Here is a 22,912-nt window from a genome sequence, read left to right as displayed (position 1 = left end):
CAGATTGCCCTGCTGGAAAATCCCTGAAAATCTCTCCAATAATCACTGGTTTACTAAGAACGATGTCATTACTCGTGTTACATTGTCAACATAGTATATAAACAGTAATGTGGTGTCTGGTCAACCTGGAAAGCCAGTGCTCTGACGTGCTAAATAACATTTGTTTATGGTGACAACATTTCTCTCTTGGAATGTAAATTAATATAACCTTTTCAAAACCAAAAAAAAAAAAAAAAAAAAAAAAAAGGTTGTTTTATTTGTCAGCCTTCTTTACACCATTTTGTAAGGCTCCTTTCACGTGGGCTTTCCGATCCAGTCAGCCTGTTAGTTCTTCAGGTGGACCGGATCGAACACTCCATGCATCCCTATAGAGCGGCTGATGTCAGCAGAGACATCTCCGCTGACACCCTCTGCTTTCTGATCCAATCTGGTCCATGAAATCCAGATGGATGAAAACCCTATTTTCCAGCTGTCTGGAGCAGGGGTCTTCAAACTATGGCCCTCCAGCTGTTCAGGAACTACAATTACCATCATGCCTAGTCATGTCTGTGAATGTCAGTTTTACAATGCCTCATGGGATCTGTAGTTCCACAACAGCTGGAGGGCCGTAGTTTGAGGATCCCTGGTCTGGAGAATCGGATCAGATCGGTTGAAAACGGACATGCGGTCCATTCTCATCCGATCTCCCATACAGGAAAGCAGGGCTCTGACAGCTCAGTCTCAGCACACAGAGTGGAGAAGGAGCCGTTATCCACCTGCTCTCCCCGCTGAGCAAAACACAGTCCGTCGGGCACACCGCCCGTGTGAAAGCACAAGTCAAAGAAAATATTGTAGGTTACCCCTTTAAAAATACCATCACTGCATTAGAAAACTTAAAGCGGAGTTCCGGGCACAAAAACGATTTTTTTTTTTTTGTGCCCCTCCGCTAGGTAGAGCTCACCTGAAAAGGAATTGGATAGTTATTTTTATTTTTTTTATTTTACCTTTTTATTGAAGATCGTAAATACTCACCTATGACTGCTTCCTCCTCCAGCGCCGAGGCTCACCCCGTCACTTCCTGCCTCGCGATGATTCCTGGGAGCTAAACGTCATAGCTCCCAGGAATCAATGCGACGGCACCGGCCCCGCTCGTCATTTCCGGGCGACGCCGCATTACCCTACTAAACAGCTTCTGGGCATGCCCAGAAGCTGTTTAGGAATGCGGCGCCGCACCGGAAGTGACGAGAGGGGCTGGTGCAGTGCATTCTGGGACACGAAGACGCGGAAGAAGACAGAAGAGGACCGCGCCGGCTTCAGCTGCCCACAACAGAGATGGAAACGCTGTGGAAGAAATTTTCTAAGTAAGTATTTCTTCTAAAAGGTAAGTGCGAACCGGGACAGATCAGAGGCTAGCCATTGTGGAATGTGCTAGCCCTGACTGTCCCGGGGGTATGTTCAGCAAAAAATGACATCTGTGCCCGGAACTCCGCTTTAAGATTAGGGGCCAGTTCACACCACAAAAACGCACTCCAGATCCATTTTTGGATGCATATCTGCATGCATGTTTTTAATGCGTTTCCAGATGCTTTTTTTTTTTACTGTACTGAGTTTAGTGCGTTTTTGATGCTTTTTGTTTTACTTTTTTTTTCCTGGAACTGAGACACTGGAAGGCACTGCACTGGTGTGAACTATGCCATTGGAATGCATATAACCTACTTTCCATGCATTTTTGATGCAGAGCAAACAAAAAAAAAAAAAAAAAAAAGCACTGCATGTGATGTGAACGGGCCCTTAAAATTTGCTTAGAACATAATTCCCATGCTAGGTTATAAGCCACTTACTCCCTTCCATATCTGACTTTACACATCATACAGCCAGCCAGACGATGTGCTCAAAAGTCCATTATTCCTCATTCTTAACAGTACGGTGACAACGAAAAGAGGCGTTGTGTCCAATGCATTTCAAGGGCCAATTCTTCTTTCATTCCACAGATTTTCAATGGGGTTAAAGTCTGGACTCTGACTAGGCCATGCAAGGACATTCACCTTTTTCTCCTTTAACCACTGTGTGGTCATTTTTGCTGTGTGCTTCGGATCACTTTTATGTTGGAAGGTAAACCTAGCTTTTGACAACTTTCTGGCAGAGGGCAGCAGATTTGCCTTAAGAATTTGATGGTATTTTGCCTCATGTATGTTTCTTTCTATCCCGACAAGTGCTCCCGTCCCTGCTGCAGAGAAACACCCCCATAACAGGATATTACCACCTCCATGCTTTACTGTAGGAATGGTGTAATTTGGATAGTGAGCTATAGTGGATTTTCGCCAGACATATAGTTTGGTGTTAAGATCAAATAATTCAATTTTAGTCTCATCTGACCAGAAAACATTTTTCCATGTGGTCTCAGAATCTTCAAGGTGTGTTTTGGCAAAGCTCAGTCATGATTGCATTTGGCCTTTGAGGGGTGGATTTATTTCTAGCAACCCTCCCATACAAGCCACATTTGTAGAGAATTTGTGATATTGCTATCACATGCACACAATGACTACTCTTGTCATAAAGTCCTGCAACTGCTTCAGAGGTGCTGTAGGCCTCTTGGAAGCTTCTCTGACTGGTTTCCTTCTGGCTCTTTTATCCAGTTTGGAGCAACGTCCTGATCCAGGGAGGGTCTGCGTTGCATCAAATACCTTCCACTTCCTAATAGACTTCACTGTGCTTCTAGGCATTTATGAAGCTTTGAAATCTTTTTTTGTTTTCCATATCCTGACTTGTTTCTGTCCACAGCTTTATCCCAGAGATCCTGGTGACAGTGCTCTAGCACCCAAAGCTGATTGTTTGCTTCAAGTGCACTATCAGGGACTGAAATGCTCCAGGAAAGCTATTTTTATGCTGAGCTAATCAAAATGACCACAGCCAATCAGTTGAAAGTCAAATGGCTTTGTGTGCCATTAAGAAGGTGATTAGCTACACCCGATTAAGTTTAAAAGTCGTTTTTAGGAAGGAGGGGTGACCTTTTCCAACTCAGGGATTTGGTTTTTGAACTTTATTTTTTCTGACATGCTGGCGTTCTATCCTTCACTAGAATTTCATAAGTTGCACTAGTACATACAGCTGGATAAAACCAAAAACTGTGTCTGCCTTCATTTCAGGCTGCAAAGCAACGAAATGTGATTATATTAAAGAGGGTGATCCTTTTCTATACCCACTGTATGTGCAGCACCTTGACCAAAGCCAGCCTTGGGTTGACCCAAAGTACAACTAAGTTCTACATGTCAGCCCTTCAATTTAAACATTCAACAGCATTCTGCAGTATAGGGCTACAAGCCTTTAGAAGTTTGCAGGTATAAAATATGCATCCGTGCTTTCCTGTGCCAGGGGAGAAGTAGGTAGAGCACACAGCTGGCCATAGAGAATGTCTGCATGCCCCAGCCCCCATAAATATGCAGATAAGTCTGTGCTCTGGCATTTACCTGTGCACATGTGTAGGATGTATTTCCTGAACATAGATGTTTTGCGTTTAGAAAAAAATAATAATAATTGTATGTGCATGCGCAGGTAAACACTGAAGCATCATCATTTACATGGGTGCAGGTGCCTATAGCCATTTATTTCTATTACATTTTTTATTTGTTTATTAGTCACGCTTTATTACAGCTATCTCTTACTTTCTCCTCAAGAAAAACACACCTATAAAATTACATAATTATAGATCCATAAAAGAACAAAAACAAATCTAATTCTCAAAATTATCCAACCCCCTTTTTCTATTTGTTTATTAGTCACACTTTATTAGAGCTATAGCCATTCATTTCTAGGACCAGCTGAACGCTCCACCTCTAGCTGTGGGGTGCAGGAAAACACTGTGTATAACGCTAGACATATTTTATGCCTGCAAACATTTGTGTGCATGAGGCCTAACATTATAACATTATGCATATTTTGCACTCCTCCATTTACAATTACGACACTCCCCATGAGCGCTGCTGCCTGAGTGCAGAGGGTGTAAATTGTGAGGTTATCCAAGGCTTCTCCATGCTATCAGGAAGTATGGAAATCTATGGCCCGTGCAGCCCTATGGGCATAGTAAATATGCTGCCAAGTGCCAAGCAAAGCATGCAGTGCTGGGTGGTGCTGCAGCAGAGATGACTGAAGTGCATTTGTACAGTAACAATCCCATATGACCACATTACATCGCTGCGTCACTCTGTAGTCCAATGCAAACTGACAATGTGGGATTGCTGGGCTGAAGCACTGTCACACTGGAAAACACTGGATTTGGACAATTTTGAGAGGACACATTTCCATTCATTTGAAAGAAACCAGAACATCAATAAAGATTACCTAGTGATACTGCACACCACTGATTTTATTTATTTTTTTTAAATCAGCCTTTAGTTCTTCTTTAACTGCTTGTCGCCCACAGTACATTTTCTGTGGACAGGCAGCACAGCCAGGCAACATACCTGTACACTGCAGTCTTTCTTCCAGGTTTGGGTGTGTCTGGACACAGCGCAGGTTTGCCAGTAGATTTTAGCTAATGATTTATGGCTGAAACCTGCTGATTGGCTGTGGCAAATAACAGCACAAAGTTCTGTGTTGACAAAACACACAGAACCATCTACACAGACTGAGATCTGTCTGCTTCTTCTCCCTGAAATCAAATCCGACTTCAGGAAGAAAAAGCAGCCAGATCTGTGAGTAAAATCAGAACACATTACACTTGTGAGACACACAGTAAACCTCTTGATGATAAACCCTTCCCAGCCAATGTCATTAGCATAGTGCAGCGTTTCTAAACTCCGGTCCTCAGGGCACACTAAAGCCTCGTACACACGCAACGATTTGTTAAATTTTCGGCCAACGTCCGATCGGCCGATTTTTGGCTTGTTAGTATGATGCTTCCGACAACCGACTGCAACTTTTCGGCCGAACAAAATCTGGTGTGCATGCTATAAAATTTTTGTTGGCTGTCAACAGAACGGCCAATTTTTCGTCAGTCAGTACAGATTTCGGCAGACAAAAATCAGATGAGCAAGACTGGGCATGCTCAGAGAAGAAAAAACACACGGAAAGTAAACCAGCACATGACATCACTTCTGAAGTTGGTTTTTTTTGGCCGCTAAAATTCGTGTGCAGCCTAGAGCACATTTCAACCAACACAACAACACTGGACAAAAGACGGTCGATCGGTCGGCCAACAATCGTTGCGTGTGTACGAGGCTTAACAGGCCAGGTTTGCAAGAAAACTGAAATCCATCACAGGTGATATCATTTGTTGCTCAGTGATTGCAGTATTCTAGTCTGCATCTCCCTAAGGTAACACCTAAAATCTGGCCTGTTAGTGTGCCCTGAGGACCGGAGTTGAGAAACACTGGTATAGTGTACAATATTATCACTATTAACATAATTAGTGTCAGTGTTCCTCCCAGCTAGTGTCTGTTAGCGTCAGATTTTCCGCCACACTATAAGCCCCCATTCACATCGGCGCGATATGACATGTCAAATCGCAGCCTATTGCTGGCAATGGCACCGTCCCAAATCAGTGCAATGCCGACTTTGCAGCGCCACACCGATTTCCAAAAGCAGTTCCTGCACTCGTTTGGCGAGTTCAGGGGCGACTTTAATAGACATCTGTGCATGAAGCTGCACAGATGTCTTTCAAGTCACCCCCCAAAGTCGGACTGAAATGCAGCTTTGAATTTGTGCGCGTTCAGACGTTGCACGATTTCAAAGCTGCGTTCAGTGTGAAGGAGGGCTCAGTCGCTGATCACCATCATTACAAATATAGTGTCTACAGCTGCGTAAAGTAGTATATGTCAGTTTGTAGACAATAGAACTTTCTCACAAGCCAATTATTATACACTTATTGTGATTTTTTTTTTTTTTTTTTTTTTAAACCAAAGACAAATAGCAGGATACATTTTGGACTAAATTTATGAAGAAATGTGATTTTATTGCATGTGTGTGTTATAACAGAAAGTGGAAAATATATTATTTTCAAAATTTTCAGTATATTTTGTTTATATAATAAAAAAAAAAACCCAGTGATGATCAAATGCCACCAAATGAAAGGTCTATTAGTGAAAGAAAAAAAAATAAAAAGATATAAATTTCATCTGGGTACAGTATTTTATCACTACACAATTGCCAGTTAAAGTAGTGAAGTGCTGAATAGCAAAAAATGGCCTGGTCATGAAAGGGGTAAAACCTCCCAGAGGTCAAATGGTTAATAAGTCAGAATGTTGTACAAGTACAGTAACCTGTGTGTCAACCATCGATTTTTCTGACTGTTCAAAGCGTCAAGAAGCCTCCCATATTGCTCCTCAGAAAACACACTGATGGAATACTAGGAAGCAGCACTGAGCCAAGTGAAAATATTAGAAGCCGTACACGTAAACAACAGATTGCTCCTAATTATGTAACCGTCACTCCATACTGCTGAGTGGAAAGCTTCTAGAAGAAGCCGTATAACACACAATGACTACACACACTGCACCTCGCACACAGGAGTGCTGAATTCCAGGACACACAGCAGCTGGGAATACGGGAGCAGTAATAGAACCTGAGAACTTCCCCCACTCCCTCCCACCGAGTCCTCTACTCATGATGAACACAGGAACGTGCTGTTCTAGAGGCAGGCCTTCTACCTGGACTGCCATAGGCCACCAGTCATTTCACCTCCCTGGAACCTGAGGAGACATTCATTTCACTTCAGCCTAGTCACCGAACATTGTCAGTGCTCACACAAAATAATGTCTAACAATTATGGGCCGTACACACTTGACGAAAATCAGACGAAATATCCTCCGATTTTTCTCTCTTGCTCAGCGTTCATAACAGTTTTTAGTTGACAGTGCATAAATGTTCACAAAATTTCTCGTCCGATTTTTCTTTTTTTTGGCACATTTGTTCCTAGACTTCCAGGTTGTCAGCAACTTCAGATCATGTGCGGTCTTTCGTATCCGATTTTTCACGGACGTACTGCATACACATTAAACGAAAATCGGTCGTCTGGGGCGTTTTTCCCTCCGTTTTTTTTCATTGAAAATGTCGGCATCTGAATGCTGAAAGTTGGGTACACACTAGGCGAAAATCGGACGATTTTACCTCGGACGGGAATTTTCGGCAGATTTTCTACTAGTGTGTACCCCACTTTACAGTGCCTTGAGAAAATATTCATACCCCTTGAATTTTCCACATGTTGTCATGTTACAACCAAAAATGTAAATTTATTTTATTGGGATTTTATGTGATAGGCCAACACAAAGTGGCACATAATTGTGAAGTTGAAGAACAATGATTTTGAAAAAGTTTACAAATATCGGAAAAGTGTGGCATGCATTTGTATTCAGCCTCCTTTACTCTGAAGTCACCTAATTAGTAAATGGGGTCCATCTGTGTGTAATTTAATCTCAGTATAAATACAGCTGTTCTGTGAAGCCCTCATAGGTTTGTTAGGCTCCATTCACACCTGAGCGTATCATTTTCAGGCTTTTTTTGGGCTTTTATTAAAGGAGTTTTTTGCAGGTGTTTGGAGGCAGGCCCTGACATCTAAAAACAATGCTTGTAATCTGCCAAAAAAGAAGCTCAGGTACTTTTTGGAGCTTCAGCCATTTTGCTTCAGGCGACAAAATGCTCATTTGTGAACAGGGGCCATTGAAATGAATAGGATTTTTCTTGATGGGCATTTCGAGACTTCAGAGATGAGCGTTTTACGAGCTGACATACACTCAGGTGTAAACAGGGCCTTAGTGAACAAACAGCATCATGAAGGCCAAGTATCACCACATACAGTAGGTCAGGGATTACATTGTGGGGTTCGGTTATCAAAAAATCAATCAAAAAAAAGCAGGGTTCGGTTATCAAAAAATATCCCAAGCTTTGAACATCTCATGGAGCACTGTTCAATCTATCATCCAAAAATAGAAAGAGTATGGCACAACTGCAAACCTACCAAGACATGGCTGTCCACCTATACAGACAGGCCGGGCAAGGAGAGCATTAATCAGAGAAACAGCCAAGAAGCCCATGGTAACTCTGGAGGAGCTGCAGAGATCCACAGCTCAGGTGAGAGAATCTGTCCACAGGACAACTATTAGCCGTGCATTCCACAAATCTGCCCTTTATGGAAGAGTGGAAAGAAAGCCATAATAAGTCCCGTTTGCAGTTTGCAAGAAGCCATATGGGGGACACCGCAAACATGTGGAAGAAGGTGCTCTGCTCAGATAAGACCAAAATTTAACCTTTTGGCCTTAAAGCAAAATGCTGTGTAGTGGAAAACTAACACTGCACATCATCATGGTATGGGGATGCTTTTCTTCAGCAAGGACAGGGAAGCTGGTCATAGTTGATGGGAAGATGGATGGAGCCAAATACAGGGCAATCTTAGAATAAAACCTGTTAGGGCCCTTTCACACGGGCACTCCGTATGTCCGCAAATCATCCTATTTTTTTGCGGATGATTTACGGACATAATGTATGTCAATGTCATTGCGGATGTCAGCGGAATACCATCCGCTGACATCCGATTTTCTTCCTTTCAGTTCTGTTCCGTTTCCTGGAACGGAACAGAACCCTATTTTTCCTCCGTTCAAAAAATGTAAAGGAAGCAAAATCTGATGTCAGCGGTGTCATCCGCAATGCCCATAGACTTACATTATGTCCGTATATCATCCGCAAACGGATGGGATGATATGCGGACATACGGAGCGGATGACACAAGTGTCATCCACTCTGTGGAAAAAAAAAAAAAAAGGACAGGAACGGAGCCAAAAAACTGATCTCCTGTGTGAAAGAGCCCTTAGAGTCTGCAAAAGATTTGAGACTGGGGTGGAGGTTCACCTTCCAGCAGGACAACAACCCTAAACATACAGCCAGAGCTACAATAGAATAGTTTAGATCAAAGAATATTCATGCGTTAGAATGGCCCAGTCAAAGTCCAGACTTAAATCCTATTGAGAATCTGTGGCAAGTTTTGAAAATTGTGGTTCAGACGCTCTCCATCCAATCCGACAGAGCTTGAGCGGTTTGTAAAGCAGAATGGGCAAAAATGTCACTCTGTAGATGTGTAAAGCTGGTAGAGACATCCCCAAAAAGGCTTGCAGCTGAAATTGTAGCGAAAAGTGGTTCTACAAAGTATTGACTCAGGGGGCCTGAATACAAATGCACGCCACACTTTTCACATATTTGTAAACAATTATGAAAAACATTTATCATTTTCCTTCCACTTCACAATTATGTGCCACTTTGTGTCGGTCTATCACATAAAATCACATTAATGTTTTTGGCTGTATTGTGACAAAATGTGGAATATTTCAAGGAGTATGAGTACCATTTCAAAGCACTGTACACACTTTCCATTCTTCTTTGTCAGTACTCAGAGAAAATAATATGTAACAATTACACACTTTCCATTCCTCTACACTAGACTGCTCACCAAACTTGTCAGTGGTCAATCATACAATATGGAACAACTTCAAAGACAGGTAACAGAAAAAAAAAAAAGCTTCTACTGTCACATGTACTGTAAGGGCATATTCATACCATTTGGTGTGCGTTGTCACCAATTTAGGGGTGATGTGATGTCCTGTCACAACTTTTTTTTCCTTTTTAAAGACATCATAACACTAAGCGCCACAGCCTACCGCAATGCAGTGTAGTGCGTTACAAAGCACTGTGTGTAAGGGCTCACTCACAGTTTCAGAGAGCCATCTTGGACTTGGTTTGATGTGTAACTGCCATGGTGCCGCACATGTGATCAGTTATGACTCCAGCCATTTGCTGGTTTGACAGTTGGGTTTAGAGCACAAACAAATGTGACAGTTACATTCCCAGCACATGCCGGAATGGAACTGTTTTTTCATAACTAATAAATTGTAGAATTTAGTTCCGCTTAAAGTAAATGTAGGTTCACACTTGTGTGGGCTGCTGTACCCATCCCTGACTCTTTTTGAAAATGCATGCCCCAACACATGCCCCATTTGCTGATGCCTGGGGGTGCCATTAGGAATCCCATTATTAAGCTCCAAGGGGCGGAGCAAAACATGTTGGAGGCGTGGCCTGGCTGGAGCCCAGGCTGCCATATACTGTCACAAATTGGTTTGCCTCAATGTGCTATCACAAAGGAGTGGATGCCGCTCCAGTTTTTGGAGAAATAAAGACTTTTTATCCGCTGACACTAGAGTGCTGTCAAACCATTTCCTATACAATCGTTGCTTCAATGTGCGGCTACAGGGACGTCCATTTTCACACACCCTTGTATGTGTGTTGAAGAGCAATGTGCTTTACTGTGTGGCTTTGCGCAACCTGCACAACTGTGCTTGGCTCAAAGTTGTGATACCTTCCCACAATGCAATGCCAAAAAAAGAAAACAGCCATCAGCAGGTGGCAGGATGCCTGCACGCGTCCTTCCACTGTCCCCTTAAAAGTGATCCACTATCAACTGCTTTTCAGGGGGGGGAGGGGGTGGAAACTACTGCTACTGGGAAAGAAGCCTTAGGCTAGGTTCACAACTGTGCATTTTTTGGTGCATTCGAAGAAATGCTCCACAATCCAATTAAAGGTATTCCCTTTGGGTCCTATTCAACTCTATGCAGTTTTCGGCAGTTTATTTTTATTTTTTATACTCGCAGCATGGTGCAATTCTAGCTTGATAGACTTCAATAAAACTGCATCAAAAATGCATGTACATGCGTTTTTAGTAGGGTTTTGTGTTCAAAGTGATCCTAAAGCCTAAACCTTTTTTACCCTAAGGCTCCATTCTCACAAAGTTGCGCCATTTTCAGTGCGACTTATTACATTTTATGGCATTCAAGTCGCTGGAGTTGCTGCTGTGGCCAATAAAATACACGGTTTCTGACTTTATATGTCCCAAGTTGAATGACAAGTCGCACTAAAGAGAACTGCATTAAAGTGATAAAGTCGTGGGGTTTGTTTAGTTAAAAATAACAAACATGTTATACTTCTCTCTTCTGTGCAGTTGGTTTTGCGCAGAGCAGCCTGGATCCTCCTCTTCTCTGGTCCCTCTTCGCTGCTCCTGGCCCCTCCCTCCTGCTGAGTGCCCCCACAGCAAGCCGCTTGCTACGGGGGCACCCAAGCCGAGCCCTAGCTCTGTGTGTCCATTCAGACACAGAGCCGCGGCCTGGCCTCCTCATTGGCTCACTAACTTTGATTGACAGCAGTGGAAGCCAATGGTGGCGCACTGCAGTCTCAGCCAATGAGGAAGAATCCCGGCAGCTGAGACGCTACTGCAACATCACTGGTTAGAGATGGGGCTCAGGTAAGTATTAGGGGTACTGCTGCATACAAAATATGTTAATGCAAAGAATGCATTAAGACAAAACTCCTTCTGACTTTACAACCCATTTAAAGCTTAAAAAAAAAAAAAATAATATATATGTTTAAACATCGATATCCCCCCCCCCCCCCCTTATATTTACCACTCCCACGCTGTGCCTGTCCATAGTCTTCTTTCCCAGCTCTCACAGGACAGAAGCCATTGGCCCTCGCGTAAGTCGTCTCCCAGCTCTCACAGGACAGAAGCCATTGGCCCCCGCTGCTATCAGTCAAAAAATGAAAAAAGTGGGAGGTGGGGCAGAGCTGCGCTGTCTGTGTCGATGGACGTTCAGGCACGAGCCTGCACAAGTGCCCTCAGAGAAAGTAGCTTGCTATGGGGGCACTTGGAGAAGAGGAGGAGCCACGAGTGCCAGCGGGGGACCCTAGAAACTGAGGGTCTGGGCCTGCTCTATATAGTTTCAGTGTCAGCGGGGGACCCTAGAAACTGAGGGTCTGGGCCTGCTCTATATCTTTTCAGTGCCAGCGGGGGACCCCAGAAACTGAGGGTCTGGGCCTGCTCTATATCTTTTCAGTGCCAGCGGGGGACCCCAGAAACTGAGGGTCTGGGCCTGCTCTATATAGTTTCAGTGCCAGCGGGGGACCCTAGAAACTGAGGGTCTGAGCCTGCTCTATATCGTTTCAGTGCCAGCGGGGGACCCTAGAAACTGAGGGTCTGGGCCTGCTCTATATAGTTTCTGTGCTAGCGGGGGACCCTAGAAACTGAGGGTCTGGGCCTGCTCTATATAGTTTCAGTGCCAGCGGGGGACCCTAGAAACTGAGGGTCTGGGCCTGCTCTATATAGTTTCTGTGCTAGCGGGGGACCCTAGAAACTGAGGGTCTGGGCCTGCTCTATATAGTTTCAGTGCCAGCGGGGGACCCTAGAAACTGAGGGTCTGGGCCTGCTCTATATAGTTTCAGTGCCAGCGGGGGACCCTAGAAACTGAGGGTCTGGGCCTGCTCTATATAGTTTCAGTGCCAGCGGGGGACCCTAGAAACTGAGGGTCTGGGCCTGCTCTATATAGTTTCAGTGCCAGCGGGGGACGCTAGAAACTAAGGGTCTGGGCCTGCTCTATATAGTTTCAGTGCCAGCGGGGGACCCCAGAAACTGAGGGTCTGGGCCTGCTCTATATAGTTTCAGTGCACAGGGCAGGTAAGTACACACTTGTTATTTAGGTCCCTTTCACACTTGTGCGGCTTGTCCTTCGACTTGGGGCTGCAAAGTCGCACCCCATGATATCCAACGAGTACTATTCATATCTGTGCGACTTCAAAGAAGCCCTTGCACTACTTTGGTCTGACTTTGATGCGTTTTGAAGTCCATAGACCCCAAGATTACACAGAAGAGTCGCACAGCAGCAGTGTTGTGCGACTTTCAGGTCATACAAGTTTGAAACAGGCCTTAAAAAGACTTGACTACCACTTTAACAATCAGTATCCTGGGTAGAAGCACAAAGACATCAAAAACATTTAAAAACCGCACACTCATAGATGTGAACCTAGAGAGTTGATGCCAAAGCAAGAGGCAAGGTTAAACCTTCTATTGGTGAGCAAAGTTCTGAGGAATTTAGGGGGGTGTCCTCACTTCCTGTTGGGCCACCAGGACAGGAAGTGAAGGGAAATCTGTATAAAAGAAACTGAAAAGGGGGGGTGTAACTTTTCCTTACTCAATGGGAAATAAGGGGAAAAAGTTAGGTAGGTTTGATGGATGGTGGGGTGGGGTGGTTCCCCCCCCATGGCTCACCTTGGGCAGCTCTCTGAGTTGGTTGGCATCCAGTAGTAGCTCCTCCAGACTCCGGCTGTACCTGTAGATCTCCTCGGGGACGGTAAGTAGGGAGCAGTGCCTCTTATCCACGGACTCCACATGACGGTTACACCGCCACAGGGGGATGCAATGGAACATTCCGAACATCAGGCCCCCCGGATCTCCCCCCTTCACAGGTAAGCCCGCACTTCCTTGATCCAGCCCGGTACCGCACGTCACCATCCAATGTCACCATGAAGGTGTATGGACGGGGAACTTTGTAAACTCCCAATAATTCAGCGCTCCGCCCCCTCACTTGGTCACAATGGAGATCCTCCGGGCCGGGTGGAAGGCTCGGTGACAGCAGGAAGTAACATGGGAATCCCGGCCGGGACTATGGAGCTCCTAGTTAGTCATATAGGAGTGCTGTGTGCCGGCCTTCCCTCCCTCCCCCTGTGTGTACTGTACACATGGAGAACACCGGATTAGAGCGCACATAGGAATCCCCGCATCCCTACAGACGTGACGACACAGCCTGACTCCGCCCTGCTTCTCACTCAGGGGGAGCTATTCACTACATCACATTACATACCTATATCCAGTGGTGGGATTCAAACATTTTAGTAACCAGTTCTGACTTTCAATGCACAGTGACCAGCGTGCCTGTAGAATGACCAGCGTGCCCCCTTTCAATGCACAGTGACCAGCGTGCCCCCTTTCATTGCACAGTGACAAGCATGCCCCCTTTCATTGCACAGTGACCAGGGTGCCCCCTTTCAATGCACAGTGACCAGCGTGCCCCCTTTCATTGCACAGTGACCAGCGTGCCCCCTTTCAATGCACAGTGACAAGCATGCCCCCTTTCATTGCACAGTGACCAGCGTGCCCCCTTTCAATGCACAGTGACAAGCGTGCCCCCTTTCATTGCACAGTGACCAGCGTGCCCCCTTTCAATGCACAGTGACAAGCATGCCCCCTTTCATTGCACAGTGACCAGCGTGCCCCCTTTCAATGCACAGTGACAAGCGTGCCCCCTTTCATTGCACAGTGACAAGCATGCCCCCTTTCATTGCACAGTGACCAGCGTGCCCCCTTCAATGCAGTGACCAGCGTGCCCCCTTCAATGCAGTGACCAGCGTGCCCCCTTTCAATGCAGTGACCAGCGTGCCCCCTTTCAATGCACAGTGACAAGCATGCCCCCTTTCATTGCACAGTGACCAGCGTGCCCCCTTCAATGCAGTGACCAGCGTGCCCCCTTCAATGCAGTGACCAGCGTGCCCCCTTTCAATGCACAGTGACCAGCGTGCCCCCTTTCAATGCACAGTGACCAGCGTGCCCCCTTCAATGCAGTGACCAGCGTGCCCCCTTTCAATGCAGTGACCAGCGTGCCCCCTTTCAATGCACAGTGACCAGCGTGCCCCCTTTCAATGCACAGTGACCAGCGTGCCCCCTTTCAATGCACAGTGACAAGCATGCCCCCTTTCATTGCACAGTGACAAGCATGCCCCCTTTCATTGCACAGTGACCAGCGTGCCCCCTTCAATGCAGTGACCAGCGTGCCCCCTTTCAATGCAGTGACCAGCGTGCCCCCTTTCAATGCAGAGACCAGCGTGCCCCCTTTCAATGCACAGTGACCAGCGTGCCCCCTTTCAATGCAGAATGACCAGCGCGCCCCCTTTCAATGCACAGTGACAAGCATGCCCCCTTTCATTGCACAGTGACAAGCGTGCCCCCTTTCAATGCAGTGACCAGCATGCCCCCTTTCAATGCAGAGACCAGCGTGCCCCCTTTCAATGCAGAGACCAGCGTGCCCCTTTCAATGAACAGTGACCAGCGTGCCCCCTTTCAATGCAGAGACCAACGTGCCCCCTTTCAATGCACAGTGACCAGTGTGCCCCCCCTTTCAATGCAGAGACCAGCGTGCCCCCTTTCAATGCACAGTGACCAGCGTGCCCCCTTTCAGTGCAGAATGACCAGCGTGCCCCCTTTCAATGCACAGTGACCAGCGTGCCCCCTTTCAATGCACAGTGACCAGCGTGCCCCCTTTCAATGCACAGTGACCAGCGTGCCCCCTTTCAATGCACAGTGACCAGTGTGCCCCCTTTCAATGCACAGTGACCAGTGTGCCCCCTTTCAATGCACAGTGACCAGCGTGCCCCCTTTCATTGCACAGTGACCAGCGTGCCCCCTTTCATTGCACAGTGACAAGCGTGCCCCTTTCAATGCACAGTGACCAGCGTGCCCCCTTCAAAACAGTGACCAGCGTGCCCCCTTCAATGCAGAGACCAGCATGCCCTCTTTCAATGCACAGTGACCAGCGTGCCCCCTTTCAATGCACAGTGACCAGCGTGCCCCCTTTCAATGCACAGTGACCAGCGTGCCCCCTTTCAATGCACAGTGACCAGCGTGCCCCCCTTTCAATGCACAGTGACCAGCATGCCCCCTTTCAATGCACAGTGACCAGTGTGCCCCCTTTCAATGCAGAGATCATCGTGCTCGTGCCCCCTTTCAATGCAGAGACCAGCGTGCGGCGTGCCCCCTTCAATGCAGAGATAATCATTCGCGCCCCTTCAATGCAGAGATCATCATCGTGTCCCCTTCAATGCAGAGATCATCATTTGTGCCCCCCTCAATGCAGAGATCATCATTCATGCCCCCTTTCAATGCAGAGACCAGCGTGCGGCGTGTTACCTTTAATGCAGAGATCATCATTCATGCCCCCTTTCAATGCAGAGACCACCATGCTGCGTGCCCCCTTCAATGCAGAGATCATCATTCATGCCCCCTTTCAATGCAGAGACCACCATGCTGCGTGCCCCCTTCAATGCAGAGATCATCATTTATGCCCCCTTTCAATGCAGAGACCAACATGCTGCGTGCCCCCTTCAATGCAGAGATCATCATTCATGCCCCCTTTCAATGCAGAGACCACCATGCTGCGTGCACCCCTTCAATGCAGAGATCATCATTCATGCCCCCTTTCAATGCAGAGACCACCATGCTGCGTGCCCCCTTTCAGTGCAGAGACCAGGCCAGCGTGCTGCGTGCCCCCTTTCAATGCAGACATCATTGTGCCCCCTTCAATGCAGAGTGAACAGCGTGCCAACTTGCCAAGCCCCCAGACCAGTGACTTACCTGTTGTAGCGGCTTCTGCTCTTCAGTCCCCGCGTCTCCTAGAGTCCTCCCGCATCCCGCCTCCTCCTGGCCAATGGCATTGGCCGAGGAGGAGGAGGATCCGTGTGACAATAGCGAATTTTCATTCGCTATTGTCACACAATGGGTGGGCTTGGGGCGCGCACTGCTCTGCGCCCCAGGTCCACCCTTTCCTTTCCTACCAGAGCCAAATAGGCGGGGAGTCAGAGACTGTCTGGGAGGCGGCGGCCTGCAGGAGAAATGGGTGACGTCACTGGTTGCTGGACGCTAAGCGGCTCTAGAGACAGCGCTGAGAGGGGAGGGAGCAGCAGAGCGGTCATCAGGAGGATGATTTTTATACAGATCATGGCCAAACTCAAACTCACGGTTCTGCGAACTTGCAAAAAGTTTGTAACCGGTTCTATGGAACCGGTGCGAACCGGCTGAATCCCACCACTGCCTATATCTACCGTATATACTATATAAACAGCGATAGTATGGGGGAACTATTCACTACATCACATACCTATACCTACCGTATATACTATATACACAGCAATAGTAGGGGGGGCCCTGTTCACTACATCACATACCTATACCTACCGTATATACTATATACAGTACACAGCGATAGTATGGGGGAACTATTCACTACATCACATCACATCCCTATACCTACCGTATATACTATATACACAGCAATAGTATGGGGGAACTATTCACTACATCACATACCTATATCTTCCGTATATATACTATATACACAGCAATAGTATGGGGGGCACTGTTCACTACATCACATCACATACCTATACCTACCGTATGTACTATATACACATCAATAGTATGGGGCAGCTATTCACTACATCACATCACATTCCTATACCTACCGTATATACTATATACACAGCAATAGTATGGGGGAACTGTTCACTACATCACATACCTACCGTATATACTATATACACAGCAATAGTATGGGGGAGCTATTCACTACATCACATACCTACCGTATATACTATATACACAGCGATAGTATAGGGGAGCTATTCACTACATCACATACCTATACCTACCGTATATACTATATACACAGCGATAGTATGGGGGGCACTGTTCACTACATCACATACCTACTGTATATACTATATACACAGCAATATTATGGGGGGCACTGTTCATTACATCACATCCCTATACCTACCGTATATACTATATACACAGCAATAGTATGGGGGAACTGTTCACTACATCACATCACATACCTATACCTACCGTATATACTATATACACAGCAATAGTATGGGGCACTGTTCACTACATCACATTCCTACCATATATACTATATACACAGCAATCAAATACTGCAACGCATCCCTTTTTTTTTTTTTTTATTAACCACTTGACCTCCAGAAGGTTTACCCACTCTTCATTACCAGGCCATTTTTTGCGATACGACACTGCGTAAATGTTACTGACAATTGCACGGTCGTGCGATGCTGCACCCAAATAAAACTTTGTCCTTTATTTCCCCACAAATAGAGCTTTCTTTTGGTGGTTTTTGATCACCTCTGCGTTTTTATTTTTTTGCACAAAAAGACAATATTTTTTACTTTCTGCTATAAAACATACCCAGTAAAAAATCTAATTTTCTCAATTTGAATGAAGGTCAGATTAATATAACCCAGCCAGCGCAGAGTTCCCCCATATATCAGAGCGTGCAGGATTCCCCCTTACAGTGCAACTCTGACATGAAGAGGAATGCTGCAGATCTTCATTTAAGGGGAACTCTGATGTAAGCGGGTGCTCTGGTGACCAGAAACCACCTTATATCAGAGTCCACTGCATTCCCCTTTACATCAGAGTTCCTACTTACATCAGGGTCTGCAGCATTGCCCTTTACATCAGAGTTCCCTTTTACATCAGGGTCTGCAAAGTTCCCCCTATAAGGGGGAAACCTTCATATCAGTTCCCCCTTACATTATTGTTTTCACCCAGCCCTTACATCAGTGACCCCCCCTTAGACTGGCCTGGCGGTGCTGTCACTTACCTGAGGGTGGTCAGAGGCTGTAGACATGATACGGGAGGTGGTCAGATGCTGCGGACATCATACAGGAGGTGGTTTGAGGCTGCGGACATGATACCGGAGGTGGTCAGAGACTGTGGACATACTACAGGAGGTGGTTAGAGGATGCGAACATGGTACAGGAGGTGGTCAGAGGCTGCAGACACCCCCATTCCCCCCAACAGTAGTGTCCTAATCTGCCTCCCTTCACCTTCCACATCAGTGTCCACCTCTGTCACCCTTTACATCACCCTCCCTCAGCAGAGTCCTCCTCTGTCCACCTTCATAAACCCTCTACAGCACTGTGCTTCTCTGACTCCTTCAGTCCCCACAGCACTGTCATTCCCTGTCCCCTTCTGCCCCCACAGCACTGTGCTTCCCTGTCCCCTTCTGCCCCCACAGCACTGTCCTTCCCTGTCCCCTTCAGCCCCCACAGCACTCTCCTTCCCTGTCCCCTTCAGCCCCCACAGCACTGTCCTTCCCTGTCCCCTTCAGCCCCCCACAGCACTGTCATTCCTCGTCCCCTTCAGCCCCCCACAGCACTGTCATTCCTCGTCCCCTTCTGCCCCCACAGCACTGTCCTTCCCTGTTCCCTTCAGCCCCCACAGCACTGTCCTTCCCTGTCCCCTTCAGCACACACAGCACTGTCCTTCCCTGCCCCCTTTAGCCCCCCCACAGCACTGTCCTTCTCTGCCCCCTTCAGCCCCTACAGCACTGTCCTTCTCTGCCCCCTTTAGCCCCCCCCCCACAGCACTGTCCTCCTCTGCCCCCTTCAGCCCCCACAGCACTGTCCTTTCCTGTCGCCTTCAGCCCCCACAGCACTGTCCTTCCCTGTCCTCTTCAGCCCCCACAGCACTGTCCTTCCCTGTCCCCTTCAGCCCCCACAGCACTGTCTTTCTCTGCCCCCTTCAGCCCCCACAGCACTGTCTTCCTCTGCCCCCTTTAGCCCCCACAGCACTGTCCTTCTCTCTCTGCCCCCTTCAGCCCCCACATCACTGTCCTTCTCTGCCCCCTTTACCCCCCCCCCCCCCCCACACAGCACTGTCCTTATCTACCCCCTTCAGCCTCCGCAGCACTGTCCTTCTCTGCCCCCTCCAGCCCCCACAGCACTGTCCTACTCTGTCCTTTTCTGCCCCCACAGCACTGTCCTTCTCTGCCCCCACTTCAGCCCCCACAGCACTGTACTTCTCTGCCCCCTGCCTTTAGCCCCTCACAGCACTGTCCTTCTCTGCCCCCACAGCACTCTCCTTCTCTGCCCCCACAGCACTGTCCTTTTCTGCCCCCACTTCCGCCCCCACAGCACTGTCCTTCTCTGCCCCTGCCTTTAGCCCCGACAGGACTGTCCTTTTCTGCCCCCACTTCGGCCTCCACAGTACTGTCCTTCTCTGCCCCCCTGTTCTCACATGAGTGTCCTCTTCTCTAGCCATGGCGCCAGCGAGACAGTGTCGCCGGTTCGTCACTGCGCATGCGCCCGCCCAGCTGGAAATAGGCGAGCTTTCCTGAGCCCAACAGGCTTCGGAACGGTGCATGCGCAGCTACGCGGCAGCCGTTCTGCCATCTTTTTTATGGGCGCCGCTGCCTGTAACGAGCATTTACGGGCAGCCTGAAAATGGGCTAAAATTTACGGGCTGCCCGTAAATTTACGGGCGGTTGGCAAAACTGACAATGGTGGTGACTTATAGCGAATGCAATTGTTTTGGAAAAAAATATACTTTGAATTTGAATTTAATAAACAAAACAAAACACAATATTTACCCCACCAAGTAAATAGATGCCTAAAATGTCACACTTTATAGGACTTATAGTGGGACTGCGACATTGTGACAGACAAATCGGACACCTAACTGACACTTTTTGGGGACCAGTGACACTAATACAGTGATCAGTGCTAAAAAAATATGCACTATCACTGTACTAGTGACACTGGCTAGGAAGGGGTTAACATCAGAGGCGATCAAACGGTTAATGTGCTACCATACCCAGGAGCCTGCAGTCACTATATCTGGTCTCATACGGTACACAGAACATTGAAATGGAATTATTTTAGTGTACATGTGGCAGTCCGCAATAGGTTAAACAACCTGCTGACCAGGCTTTTTCTGGCACTTTACAAGTTTAAACCAGTATTTTTGCTAGAAAATTACTTAGAACCCCCAAACATTATCATTTTTTTTTTTAGCAGAGACCCCAGGAAGTAAAATGGCAATCGTTGCACTTTTTTATATGTCATGCAGTATTTGCACAGGGGTTTTGCAAATGCATTTTTTTGGGAAAAAAAAATATACTTTAACTACTTGCCGCCCACACTATGGCCAAAAGACGGCTACAGCGCAGACCTTAATTGCCGGGAGGGCGTACATTGACGTCCTCCCGTGCACGAGCGACTCGCCTGATGACAGATCGGAGTAAGGGGGGCGGTCTCGCCCTCTTACCACGTGATTAGCTGTCAGCCAATGACAGCTGATCATGTGAAGTAAACCACACCCGGCGATCAGCGTTTTTCTTTTCTCCTCACACTATTAGTGTGAGGAGAAAAAAAAACGATCGCCGGCTGCTGTCAGAGGGACATCAGTCCTGAAGAGGAGAGGGCAAATTGTGTCCACCAGTGCCACCTACCAATGCCCACTAGTGACATCTGCCAGTGCCCACTAGTGCCACCTACCAGTGTCCACCAGTGCCACCTATCAGTGCCAATCAGTGGTGCCCCATCATAAGTGTCTACCAGTGCCTGTCATTGCCCATAAGTGCCACCTATTAGTGTCCATCAGTGCCCATGAGTGCTGCCTATTAGGCTCTTCAGCCCCACCTACCAGTGCCCTTCAGTGCCCCCCATCAGTGCCCATCGGTGCCACCTATCAGTGCTGCCTTATCAGTGCCACCTTATCAGTGCCGCCTTATCAGTGTTCATCAATGAAGCCTATCAGTGCCCACCAGTGCAGCCTATCAGTGCCCATCAGTGCAGCCTATCAGGCCCCATCAGTGCCGCCTCACCACCGTACATCAATGAAGGAGAAAAATTACCTGTTTGCAAAATTTTATAACTATAAAAACGGTGGGGTTTTTTTTTCAAGATTTTTGGTGGTTTTTTGTTTGTTCAGCAAAAAATAAATACCCCAGTAGTGATTAAATACCACCAAAAGAAAACTCTATTTGTTTGGAAAAAAAATGATAAAAATGTCATCAGGGTACAGTGTTGCATGACCACGCAATTGTCATTCAAATTGTGACAGCGCTGAAAGCTGAGAATTGGCCTGGGTAGGAGGGGGGTTTAAGTGCCCTGTAGACAAGTGGTTAATGAATTAAAAAAAAAAAAACATTATATTTAACTCAGTTTTTTTGTATAATGTGAAAGATGATGTTAAACCGAGTAAATAGATACGTAATATGTCATGCTTTAAAATGGCACACGCTCGTGAAAAGGGGACAAACTACGTTACTTAAAAATCTCCATAGGCGAGGCTGTAAATGCCTTCACAGATTACCTGTTTGTTACAGAGGAGGTCTAGTGCTAGAATTATTGCTCCTGCTCAAACATTCGCAATGATACCTCACATGTTCTGTGAATACCGTTTACATATGCGTGCGTAATTTACGTATGAGTTTGCTTCTGTGCACAAGCACCGACGGATGGGGGCGCTTTAAAAAAAAAAACACTTTTATTACTTATTTTACTTTTTTATTGTTTATTTTTACATTGTCTCTTTATTACATTTTTTTTTTGATAATTTTTACTCCTATTACAAGAAATGTGAACATCCTTTGTAATAGAAATAAGGATGACCGGTCCTCTTTATGAAGACTCCAAATCTCTTCTTTACCTTTAAAAGCAAAAGATCCAAAAAAAAAAAGTAGAATTTGATCTTTCACTTTAAAGAAAAAAAAAAATTAATTCCAGCCTGGACTAGAAGTGACGTCATTACGTCGCTCCGGTCCTCCAAGGCCATAGAGCCGATCAAAGAGTACTGTATCTACACTTTGATCGCCTATGGCCGCAATATCAGATAATATTTTGGGGCGAACCGGCGGAAATGGTAAGCTAAAGAAACATCGGCGAACTCCCCGAGGGCATGAGGCACTCATGGACATTGCTGGATCGAGATGGGGCTCAGGTAAGTGCTAGGGGATCATAAATTGCATTAGAATGCATTGAGATAAAAAAAAACCTTCTGCCTTTAGAAGCCCTTTAAAGTCTGCAGAGCATTGCAACAACACAGGTGCAGTGCACTAAGCAGAAGCTCAGGCATGTTCAGATCCTGGCCTGAGCCCACTACTGTGTGCGACTGCGAAGCAGGCAATGCCTCAGACACCTATGATTGGCTTTGAGCAGTGACAGCTTCCTGGAGGGATAGCTCAAGAGGGTTCAGACTAGGATCAGAACCAGTGGCGGAGCCAGAGGGCTAGCTGGGGTGGCAATTGCCACCCCAGACAAAGTCCTTGCCACCCCTGTTGCCACCCCGCTCGCTGAAAACATTGATACTATACATTGATGGGGGGAGTACGCTGGTCACTTTACATTGATGGGGGGAGTACGCTGGTCACTTTACATTGATGGGGGGAGTACGCTGGTCACTTTACATTGATGGGGGGAGTACGCTGGTCACTATACATTGATGGGGGGAGTACGCTGGTCACTATACATTTATGGGGGCAGTACGCTGGTCACT

General features: G+C 46.8%; 1 protein-coding gene across 2 annotated transcripts in view; it reads right to left on the bottom strand.

The window, feature by feature from the left end:
* Window positions 1-13,521, bottom strand: part of LRRC1 (leucine rich repeat containing 1) — a 682,152-nt gene extending 668,631 nt beyond the window's left edge. For both annotated transcript variants that reach the window (XM_082250231.1, XM_082250232.1), the window contains exon 1: window positions 13,052-13,521. In XM_082250231.1, the coding sequence (XP_082106357.1) occupies window positions 13,052-13,294 (243 nt within the window). In that variant the 5' untranslated portion in view covers window positions 13,295-13,521. The remainder of the gene's footprint in view (window positions 1-13,051) is intronic.
* Window positions 13,522-22,912: the final 9,391 nt, after the last annotated feature.

This window comes from Pelophylax lessonae (assembly GCF_965119305.1).
Source record: "Pelophylax lessonae genome assembly, chromosome: 3".
NCBI classification, from domain to species: Eukaryota; Metazoa; Chordata; class Amphibia; order Anura; family Ranidae; genus Pelophylax; species Pelophylax lessonae.
Note: the sequence above shows the minus strand (reverse complement) of the source record. Positions and strands in the feature narration are given on the sequence as shown.